This window comes from Calonectris borealis, chromosome 5 (genome assembly GCF_964195595.1).
Source record: "Calonectris borealis chromosome 5, bCalBor7.hap1.2, whole genome shotgun sequence".
Taxonomy (NCBI): Eukaryota; Metazoa; Chordata; class Aves; order Procellariiformes; family Procellariidae; genus Calonectris; species Calonectris borealis.
Window position 1 is genome coordinate 31,275,891 of NC_134316.1, and position 12,335 is coordinate 31,288,225.

The window sequence follows — 12,335 nt, forward strand, 5'->3', positions numbered from 1 at the left end:
TTGACCAAAATGGTTCTTACCGATTAACATTTCTCCTTTCACCTCCCCATTTTGTCTTTATAAGGTTTTCTATCCACGCCTCCCATTTTTCTGTATCCACTCCTGAAAGGTTTTTTTATTCAGAAATGGGAGTCTCTTCATATAAGCCTGTTTATGCGTAGAAGCACCACCATTATAATCTAAACAGATGCAGCACACGACTTTGCGGCTGGGTTAGCATTTAGTTCAACACCCCACAGAATTCCTGGACTATTGTAACTGAGAGCTTAAATGAAAAACAATTTATTTGAAAGTACAGTTATATAATCACCACCTTGGTAACACTTTCATGGTTACCATTTATGGCTTTTTAAAGGGCTACTGTGGTTATTTCATGAAATATTATGGTCAGTACATGAAGAAGCTGGCATGCTTGCCTTTAAGATGAATAACTTGACTGGTTTTGAAATTAAACTTTTGCCCTTGACATGGAATCACAGGCCACTTGTTACAATTTCACTAGACAAATTCATAATCCTATCAACTCGGTCAAAAATTAGATGCAACATGCAACATTTAACAAGTTGTTGCAGAGAAACTACTGAAGCCTGATGCAGTACATATAAATATCCAACAATCCTCAGATCACTCTTCAGGTGTTATTCTAATACCCCTCCATATTTGTAGTACTAGTTGTCTCAGCTTCCACTACATCTTTGATCCCTCTGCATCTTGATGCACTGAAGTCCTAACCCCAACACAGGCCTGAGGCCACCCGACACTACCTTCTCTACCTAGCAGCTGAGTAGCAGGCAAGTACATGAAGATTTGCATGGATTTACTATCTAGTAAGCGAGCATTTTCTGATTAAATGGTTGGCAAGTAACAAACTGAACTAAGTGCAGACCTTGTGCAATAGCATTTACATCTGTAAAAATTCTAATTTGGGTTTCCATCCCCTATTCTTTCACTGCTTTTCAAAAGAAACCTTTAGAAATTCAGTACTTCTATTTGCAAGTGTCTAGCCAGTTCAACAGTTATTGGAGAAAACACAGTGCAAACCATGTTTTTTTCATATGTGCCTTTCCTAAAGAAAACAGGGCAAAAATTGTTATTTGTAAAAAGCACCCTTAAGTTTAAGAGGAAGGGACTTTTCACAAGGAATGAATTACATAAAATAGAATTTAAAAGTGTCCTGAAACATCCCATTAGTGCTAAAATATTTTCATGGTAGCAATGCAAGTTTCTGGATGACACTGTATGTATGACTATACAGTTCACAACCAACTTGGTATACAAACACACATCTGCATATTTTACAGATTCCTCTAACAGTCTCAATAATAAAACCAATATATTTCTCAAAGCTAGATATTGAAATGATTTGCATGACTAACCTACAATATAAAAAATCCTCCAGAAAGTAATTATTCTTACTCATATTATCTTTTCTTATTTAGTCTGGAACTATATACGAAATGCATAAATCTTAGGTAAACAGTATTTGCTTTCATTCAAGTATGTTTCTACTACTGGTTTTATAAAATAAACTTGAGGAAATAAAAGTGGTTTAAGGCTATCTGAATTTCAAAAGAATTATTAAAAAAATCTATTTTAGATTCCTCACAGTAGGGTCATACACCACTTGGTATCTCTATATTGAACACCTACACCACCTTGTGGAGAAAAACAGAAATAGGTTTCAAACTAACACTAAAACCGGTTTAAAGACTCATTAAAAGCATTTATTTTTCAAAACTGAATTGCACTTAATGGAGTTTGGAGTTTACATAACATAAAACACCATGAAGAAAAAACTAGGACTGCTGAATTACCTACCTTTTGATAATATCAAAATGTCAACTTGTTGTGGTTTAACCTGGCAGGCAGCCAAATACCACACAGCCGCTCACTCACTCCCCCCGCCCCCCCAGTGGGACGGGGAGAGAATTGGAAGGGTAAGAGTGAGAAAAACTCGTGGGTTGAGATAAAGACAGTTTAATAGAACAGAAAAGGGAAAATAATGATAATAATGATAGAATATACAATATGAGTGATGCACAATGCAATTGCTCACCACCCGCGCTGACCGATAACCAAGTAGCGATCGCTACTTCCTGGATCACGCCTACCGTTCATATACTGAGCATGACGTCACATGGTATGGAATACCCCATTAGCCAGCTGGGCTGGCTGTCCTGATTATGTTCCCTCCCACCTTGTGTACCTAGCTCAGTCAGTAGGCATGGGAGCTGTCCTTGGACTAGGAGGGCACTTAGCAAAAACTGAAAACATCAGTGTGTTATCAACATTCTCCTCATACTAAATCCAAAATACAGCACTAGGAAGAAATTTAACCCTATCCCAGCCGAAACCGGGACACAACTTTTTAACCATTTTAGAAATTATTGCTAAATAAACCTTCTAGAGAAAATAAAACAGACAAAACAGATTTTGGATTAAGAGAGAATCTGGTATTAAGTTTAATAACAAACTGAGTGAAAAAATAGTTTTGGTAACAAAATCAGATTTATTCTTACCAGAACATCATGCACTAAAGCTTGGTATGTCCATGTATGATGTAGAGGAGTTGCTAAATCTATGTTTCTGTCAACAAGGACTAATAGGGGCCTTTGGAAGCTGAAAAGATGACACTGTATTAGTACTTCTTTAAACATGTTTAGAACATCCCAGTAACATCCTGAGTTGTATCAGCTATCTTCCACGTCACATTTCAAATTAAAAGCCAGACTGCCTACTGCAGAGTTCCTCCAGCCTTCCCCAAAGCATCTGGGGCTGATCACTGCCAGAAATTCCATGAAGCACTGTCTTAGTAATGATAAAAAGAGTATTTTATTTTGTACTAAGTGAAATTACCAATCCATAAATATTGAGCAGAAGCCAAAACAAACCTTTCCTTGTATTTTGATTTTCTGAGGGTAATGATGCTATATTATCAGGAAACCAAGCCACCCCTCTGAAGGAAGAACAGTGGTTACAATTCAGTTCCCATGAAAATGAGGGAACTGGTACTTCACAGCTGTTCTGTCTCCTAATCTCATTTCAGTCTCATTCCATTTTGCCACTTGATGTTTTTTATGTCTTTTATCCGAGTTCTGCTCTTAATTTGAGATAAAAATATGATGACTATTTTATATCCAGTTAGGAGATCATAACTGTTTTCTTCAGCTACAGTCTTCCCAATACATCTCCTCACCTTTCCATGTACAGTGTAAACTCCTGTAATACGCTCTCCTAAGGCAGCCTGGGGAATATTCAACTATCCGGGGGCAACAGTATACACAGGAGGCAAGCATCCACAATGTCTTTTCTCACCCCTCTTTCCCCTCAAAGGATTCAAATGGTCATGACTTAACAGTCCTTAACTGTTATCTAATTATCCAAGTGGTAGTCCTTAAGCAGTCCTCCTCTGGTAGACATAGAGATCAGCTGAGAAACACTTGCTTTTGACATAACTACAACTGATAACAGTGCTCACAAGTGAGAAAATGTGTATTTCTTTCTTTTTAATGGACTAAAGGTTGCTAACAGATATGTTCAGACATCCGATTGCATACCCTGGTCCTGTAAACTGAGTATATTTGCAGGACTTTGGTTCGTGCTGGGTTTAGAGGTTGAACAAAATTACCTGGTTCGTTAAATAATTTTTGTCTCACTGTCCCAGGACTGCACACTTAGCTACAAAAGTTTTCAAATCGGTTACGCTAAGAGATGGGAAAACTCCCTTAAGAGTATATAAATTCTTTTAATATAGAATTTGACCCAAATTCTTGTAAATACAGTTTTCAGTACAGTGGTGACTTATCCTAATGAGATATTTCAGACAACTGAAATATGAAAAATAAAAATACATAGTTATTACTAACACCATACCTGAATTGGCCAGCTCCAAGTGTGTCACCTGTAAAAAGACTGTTTCTGGCATCTCTTAGATTCTCTCTGAGCTTCTTATCTAATTTCTGAAGGGGGAAAAAAACCATAACAGCTTTTAACAAACCAGTGGTTTCCTAACCTCTTTATATGATCAACATTTAAAGATTTATTGTGCTGTTTTTGTAGTTTATAAATGTCTTAGCTGCAGGAAGTCTAGGTCCACTGCACATGGGAAAGAAAGAAATCTGCTCCTTCTATTTTCTCCCTCCAGCATTTATATCTATATCCAGGACTACACAGAAGATATTTCCTTTATGTCCACTGATCTCCTCCCAGGGAATTAGCACCCTCTCCCTAAACATGCGAATAGAAAATATCAGTAGGATGCACCAAGAGGGAACCAGAGCAGAAGCAGCAAATTGGGCTGTCAGACGCTGCCACACTAAGTGTTTCATAAAAATGAGATTACTCTCTATGAATGCATGCACACTGAATACCTAGGTTTAATCAGTATCAAGGCTTCACTGACAAAGAGAGATGTGAGGAAGATGGAAGAAATGAAGCACAGTGCTCTAATGAAGGCAGTGCTGTAGAGATTTTTAATTGTGATTTAGTTTGGTAATTTCATCCCTACTTGATGATCAAGTTCAGTGTCAGTTTAGTTTGATATTTGATATAGTAAAAATGTCTTGTGCTTACGGGGTTTCCCAGTAAGATAGATAAAAATTTCTTACTAAGATACACAGAAAAACCCAGGCCAGACTTTTTAAACTGTGTAGATATAGCTTAATGGCTGTAATTATAATGCCTGTCAGAAAATCTTGATAAACTCTAGATTAGGAATGATTATTCATGTTTAAGTTTCTCACCAGCTGATTCCATAATATTACAATTTCTACAGATGAGTTCCATGGAACTGAAATCAGAAAGGAAAACTGGTATATCTCCTTTCAGTTTTATTTCCTTCATAAGAAAAAGGATACAATGACACTAGATCTCTGCCTAGTATTGAGAAAAGTAAACAAGCTATTAGGAAAGTTTTAAAACAATGATTCTTGTTTAGAAAATAGTTTCTTACCACTGCCACCATTTCAGCTGCAGTTCCTCTTGAACATCTGATTATAGGAATAGCTCCTAATAAAAGATATATTGACTTCTACTTGTATTATAGTTTTCAGATTATAAATTAGTGTACTTTTCATAAAACAAATTTTTAGTAACATTCTGAGATGAAATTTTTCAAGTGGACAATACTAACTTACATTAAATTTGTCTCTTGCAGTCTTTATCTATGAAACAAAAAATACTATATGGAAATATTAAACAAAGTTTTACAAAAGTAAGTGAATACCTCACACCAGAATTTATGAGAAGTATAGCGTACACTAGAAAGATAGCTAACGTACTATGGAGGGGACAGGCTATCTCATATAGAAGCATTAAAACTTAGTTTCAAAAGATTAAAGTCCCTTGAAAACAGTAATAATAAGTACTATAACACCACCATCACCACAATATATCAGTTACAACTCACTGCAGGGTAATGTTATTTTCAAAAGCACGTTTTCCATTGGCTTTCAGGTTTCAAAATCTTTAGCTACTGTTTCTCACTTAGCTATATAAATATGAAAATTCCAGCACCATAGAGTTTAAGTGACTGAGTAAAAGAGATTTCATTTGTATCACACTAACGCTTGAAAGAACTCAATAGGTCCAAGGGAATCTCTCTTGAACAGACTGCCCCATAGTGATCCCCAGCTCCCCTCGTAGGAATGCTGTCTCAGACTGACTGACTTCAGTGAGAACTTAGGTTAAATGTCATCACTATGAAAAATCTATGAGCTAATCATCAAGAAAACTCACAATAAAATAAATACATTTAATATATTTAGATATATTTATAATTTATAATCGATAAGATTTAGTTAAAATATCTTCCTATTGCTTGAGTTATTTCAGCTAGATCTTTGCAGGGTTTGTGTGAGGGTTTTTTTCTTCTTTTTCTGAGGGTTTTTTTTTTTTTGAGAGCTACAAATCCAAACTCAAAGCACTATTGATCTTCTTTGCAAACTAGGATTTTGTAAAAACAGTGAATCCAAACCTTTGCATTTCGGTATTCTTTTCCCACTGATACCGAAGACTAAGACTCAACTCCCATGTAGGACAGCCTTTAATGTCTTTTGCAGTGATGTACAGCAATAATTTGAGCAAGATCATTAACCCACCCTGTGAACTATTAAGATTTCTGTCACAGATCTAAAATGCCTTTAATTTGCTATATGAAATCATTAAACTTCTAGGTATCTCATTGAATATGGATCCTTTCTAAGAGGAAAACATATGGAAAATATGCTAGAATTTGAAAACTTACCAAGTGTAACAAAAAAACAGAAGAGGCTATCAACAATAGTGTCCATTATAGTTTCCATTTCTGTATCCGTTATATCTGGTCGGTTAATGGCTAAAACAGCGTGGAAAAGAGTTAAGAATAGGGTTAAAGAAGTTTATGCCACTTTAATACTGAGAAAGCGATCCTCTTCTTACCTAATGGCTGTTAACAACCAACAGCTTTTTTTGCAAAAAGAGATCAAATCGTGAAATGCCCCTCTTAGCACATCCATCATTTTTCCCCCCCTTTTTTTTTTTAGTTTTTTTGAGCAAAATATTGGGAGAACTTAATTATTGCTCACTGTATAAGGTCAAACACTACACAACCTTTTCCAATTATCTCTGACAATGCATACTATAACTTCTGGATTGTGTTAGTATTGCATCATTAAAAACCTCCTAGAAAACCATGTTACAGAACAGAAATAGCCATCCATTTGGAAACCATTTTTCAGATATAAAATCCTCAAGAATTACTTGTGTAATTTAAAAAGAATTACAGTATGCAGTTATCTATGTTTAAAGCCTCTAAATCCCACCTCTTGTAATGGAGATTCCTTTTTTTTTTTTCCTTTAATAAATTTATTCTTAGTCTCTAGGTTAGGGATAATTCCCAAGTTCTAAAACATTTCACACTACAGATAGAAAGATTTCCCTCACATATTTAGGTTAGAACAAGAGAGACATAGTATTCTCTTTCGTTTTATTTTACCTTTAAAAATTTCTCATATAATCACCTGTCTTACACTTTTTCTTCAAAAATGAACTTCAAAACTCTGAATATTAATAAGCCTTCTATCTCAAATTTATGCATAGCCAGCCATACTAATTCTCTAACTTTAAAGGTGCTTTTTTTCCCCCAGCTTTTGTCCTCTAAGAACTTTAGAGAGATGGATTATATTAGCAATTTCTATCAGCAGCTATACTTAGTAAGTCAAACTTTTTACTAGGCTGCAAGGATGACAGCAGCAACAGAAGCACTCTCCTCACCTTTTTTTTTATTCTGAGTTCAAGTTGCTGAAATATCAGCACCAAGAAAGGCAGACTGTTCCCAATATCTGTATTTTCCTGTAATGACCAGGACACAAAGCTTTGAAATTAACTGGGGCTATCATTCTGTAGTTATCTCCAACTAATGGTCTCCCAGTTTATGGGGGGAAATAATCTTATTTTTACTCCCTTGCCTTTCTCAATGTTAAAATTTAATTCCTTCCCTATTATTATGTTTAAGGTACTCATTTATGATGTTCCAGTAATCTGCATACTGTCAGTGCCTTCTAATTTTGTGTAACATGCACATTTTATGAGCACATTCCTTTTTTTTGTGCCATAGCAATCAACACAAATATTCAATATTACTGCTCCTTAGGTCAACCTTTGAGAAACTCCATTAATAATCTTTCAGTAAAATGTTCTATCATGTTTTCTATATATTCCTCTCTCTCCACTGTAACAAGCTTATTGGGGATGCACCTATTACAGAAAAGTAAGCTTAGGTCTCCTACATTTTCTTGTTGTTTTACAAAATTGATCCAAATTTGTGAAAGCAGCATTCAAATCGCATCAAACAGGATGCCAGGAACATCAACTTTATACCAATGTTGCAGATTTACTTTTCCTTCTACGCAGTCATAGAAAAACAGAACCAAAGGGAGCCTGAGGGATTACCTGGTCAGTCCTCTTGCCCAAAGATGAGTTATTTCTGTATCTACACCAATTCCCAAAGCCTCCCAGTCATGAAAATGCCATAATGTTTATAGGTAATCTATTCTAATATTTCACTATCTTTAATGTTAGAAAGTGCTCCTAATATCTAATCAGAAACTTTCTTGTTGCAATTTAAGCTCATCACTTTTTGTCCATTACTACATGGACAGAGAAAATGTGTTACCTCCTTTCTGTCCGTGAAAGCCTTTTACATAATGGAAGAATGTTATCAGGCTTATTTGTCCTGACATTACCTCTCTGTAAACGCAGTCATACAGCCAGGAAATCAGGAAACAGAAAATTAACCTTTTTTGTTACATTTGTTCTTAGTTCACCCATTCAGCTACATGCGCGGCCACACGTGGCAGTGCTGCTGCAAGAACAGCAGCAGTCTTTCATCACCGTCTTATTTACTTTGACTTACGTAGATTATGAAACTACATACAAACTGGCAGTTTCCTGCTAGGGTTACTCTCCAAAGGCAAAAAAGACCATTTCTTCTTCGCCCCTGCACTCCTGCTGCCTGCCTGGGTCAGATCTAGAACTCACACAGCGAGATGGATTGGCTCAGTGCTCTAATGGAAAACTAATCACTCTCTATAGGAGATTAGACTTCTGTTCGATCAGCTTTTGGAAACAGCCCACTTCTAGATTGGTTTAAACATGGTGTGAAACCACATGTCATGTGACAAATTTCAGCAGCCCAAGAGAGGAAAACAAACCACATAGAAACTGACAGGTGCAAAACATTCTCAGTCATTTTAATCCAAATTCCTTGTTAGCTAGCAGGAATCTTATGAGAGCCTGTCAAGTATCTTTACATACACACAAATACATCACAAAACAATTATTACTAAAACTCTTAACAGCAGGTTTTAGTAAAAAAACCCAAAAGTCTGCTTTTCAAACAAAAATGCCCTTCATTCTGACAATGGAATCCATCCCCAGTGTGAGACAGAACTCAGTATTATGGATCCAGTTTCAAAGAAAGGTACTGACTTTGGAAATTGGGCAAGAGGTGAGAAAAATCTCACCGCTAAATGTTAGGCATATGGAGACGTCTCATCTCTACCTAGTCACTAGTGAGTATTCTGTGCATCCAAATAAATCAGGAATTAACTGTGTGACACTGTGTGTAGACACTGCGACTACACTAAAGTAATGAGGAGCTGCTGCTAAAAAAGGGCTATCTTGCCTCTAACTTACACACTTCTGCTGCTTCCCCTGCATTGGATTTGTAGATCACACAAATGAGCTGGTATTTTCTATGGAATGAGTCAACTGAACACACACTCTGCAGCTCCAAGATTACTGGTTCTGATGTAAGAATGTAAGATGAGGGAAACTACAGCAGGGGCAGCAAGACAACCCACCCTGTAATAGCTAGCCATTTGAGCAAGAGGGGCAGGACAGGTACAGTGATAGTTCTCTGTTGATTTAGCATATTGAATGGGTCAGGGGAGCACAAAAAACAGATCAAAGGAGGGAGGAAAACCATGTGGACAATTATGACAACTATTTTATATGTTGACTTGGGCTGCCGTAGCACTATAGCTGTAGAGGTAACTGACCTAAGGCAGCCACTTGTTTTCCTGCTAGTTCCAAAACTGGTCCAACAGAAGTCTCAAGAAAAGAAAAAAAGAGTTCCATGAGGCTGACTTCACTTGCAACTCTGAGACTTTACGAAGAAGCTGACATGTGACATGCTTGGCTCACATGCTTGCAGAAGCAATCAGCGTTTCTTATTTTCTAGAATGCCCATTCCCAGATTCTTCCCTGTGCTACTCCAGCCCCTGATCCTAACTATCTCCCCTTGCACAGCCCCACATGTTTTCACTGCCTAGAAGACACAAGAAACTCCGTCATCTTTCTTGCTTTGCATTCCTTACAGTAACTTTCCAACTGACCATTCACACAGAAACAAAATACTTAATTCCTTAAGAACTGCAGAAGGGATCATGACTAAATAGTGGTGCCTAAACACAGCAGCCACCCACAGTGTCTATCTACATGTGTAAACTATATGAAATTTTTCCTATATTATTCCATGTATAAAAAGCCCTACTATCCATATATGCCTATACTGCAGTTTTGCTTTACTAAATTTGTTATTTAAAAATACATAATTATTTTTCAATATTACAATAGCCGTGTAGTAAAGATGCTGAAATTAATACCTAAGAACTGCTTCCTTCATAACTTTAAACTACACAGCTAACAGATTATCCTGAATTCTGAGCAGATCAAAGCAAAATAAAATCATTGCTTGGTATAAGCTACAACTTCAAAAGTAAATTTCAACTTTAGACATTCCAGTATAATTTTTATACAAATTTTACTTACCACGATACGAAACAAGTTCTTTGTTTTGGTTACACAATACAAACATGTCATCTTCTAAAGTAATAAAATTAAGATATTGATCAAACACCTAGAAATCAAGGAATAACGGTCAGAACAGCCCAGGTTGAAGCATAAAAAAAAAAAAAATTATCTGTGATTTATTGCTACTTTTTTTGAACCTTTTACAGAACTACCTATTAAAAGAAAGAAATGCAAGATACAATGCACGAATTAAAAAGCCTGTGTAAGGATTGAGTGATAACACAAAACATTAGAGCACCTGAAAAGTGCTAAAAGAAAACAGTCCAAGTATTTCCGTGGACAAATTTTTAGTAGCCAATCATCACTGAAAAAACACATATGGAGGTCATTATAATATTACAGATTTATTTTTTATTAATATGAAGGACTACAACATAAACAGTGCTGAGCTCTCAGGCACGAGAGAGGAAAGAGGGCAATACCTACACAATGAGAGATTATAGCCCACAAATTCTAATTTTTCTGTAACATACCTGTACACTCAGGAAAAAAATTAAACCTCTCTATAGCATAAACTGTTAATGGGACATCACAACAGAAAAATAGATTTAAGAAAGTTAGTTCACAATTTACTCCTGCTGAAGACCTAAGGCTTAAACAATATTAGTAGTTTTCATTTCATTTCACAACAGTTTGTTTCTCTCATGCCAGTAGTACTCCCTAACAGGAATGAGAAAAAGTGAATATATAGTATAGTATATATGAAAATAATTAGTTAATAATTTGCAGGTTTTGGTACAGGCATTCAACAAAAATAAGAGGGGACATACCTGACACCTGCTTTTAAATCATAAAGGTATAGGAGTGTACTGAATAACAGTGCATATGAATGAAACATCCACCTCCACGATACACTGCTTATTTAAAATGACAACTGCACTCATACTGCACTTTTTCTGTATTTAGGAGCTAAAAACCCCACCACATTACATATGCACTGGATGCACTCATTGAGCTGATGAGATCGTGAATACTCTGAAACCGCTGTATTTCCCCTCTTATCATTTAGCACAAAGGTCTTGCAGCACTTGGACTTTTGACTAAGCTGAAGTACAGTACTAGGCTGCATTACTGAGATGTCTGTAGATTCCTTCTTTGACCCCAATAAATCTATGCCTGACATTGAGTCCAGCTAAACATTTATCTTGTTCATGATTCAGTCAGAAAAGCTGTGTATGGCACTGAAGTGGCCACATAAGAATGCAGTAACACCTGTAATGGTAGTATCTTTAATTAGAGACTGGGGGATTTTCTTACCTTAGCCACTTGAGTTACTGCATTAGCACCTATGGCAGCATTTGCAATATCTTCCAGTTTACTTCTCGAAATGGCAGAAATAAAGTTTAAATAATAAGACTCATAAAGCTGGTTTCGAAGATCCTAAAAGGAAAGAAAACCACAAACTTTTTCCTGAATAAGTACTAATATATTTCTGACTAATTAAAAAACATTCTTACTTTTACTATGTGATGTTCTAATTATCCACAGTCAAACTAGATTCTTGGAAGTGCTTAGCTGTCTGTTTATACAGCCCTGTACGCAGTGTTTTGACTACATAACTAGCTATAACTAACCTAACACAGAACCGCAAAAACCAGGAAATGAAATTTGAGCTACCAGATAACAACCACTACTCCACACCTTACCACTGACCAAAAGTACCCTTTGCTCTTCTCCCTTCCTTCAGTGAAGATGTCAACCTTCCATCAATTCCTCCCAGAGAATGTGAAACACTGAGGTTAGCCTAGTCCAACCCCCCTGCTCAAAGCAGAGTCAAATAGACAGGTGGCTCAGGATCGTGTCCAGCCGAGTTTTGAACATCCCCAAGGATGGAGACTCCAGAAACATTCCAGGCAATCTGTTCCAGCATTCGGCCATCCTCATTAAAGTAGCTTCTTCTTATGTTTAAATGGAATTGCCTATATTTCGATATGTGCCCACTGCCTCTTGTCTTTTCACTCCCAAAACTCTCCCTCCGAAAC

General features: G+C 36.5%; 1 protein-coding gene across 4 annotated transcripts in view; it reads right to left on the reverse strand.

Annotated features, from left to right (window-relative positions):
- The window catches only part of SCFD1 (sec1 family domain containing 1), a 55,459-nt gene that overhangs the window by 36,313 nt on the left and 6,811 nt on the right, over positions 1-12,335 (reverse strand). For 3 of the 4 annotated variants that reach the window (XM_075151740.1, XM_075151739.1, XM_075151743.1), the window contains exons 5-10: positions 11,611-11,733; positions 10,312-10,399; positions 6,245-6,334; positions 4,952-5,007; positions 3,874-3,959; positions 2,520-2,619 (exon numbers count right to left, since the gene is read on the reverse strand). In XM_075151740.1, coding sequence (XP_075007841.1) covers positions 2,520-2,619; positions 3,874-3,959; positions 4,952-5,007; positions 6,245-6,334; positions 10,312-10,399; positions 11,611-11,733 — 543 coding nt within the window. The remainder of the gene's footprint in view (positions 1-2,519; positions 2,620-3,873; positions 3,960-4,951; positions 5,008-6,244; positions 6,335-10,311; positions 10,400-11,610; positions 11,734-12,335) is intronic. The other variant, XM_075151741.1, reaches the window with a different exon arrangement.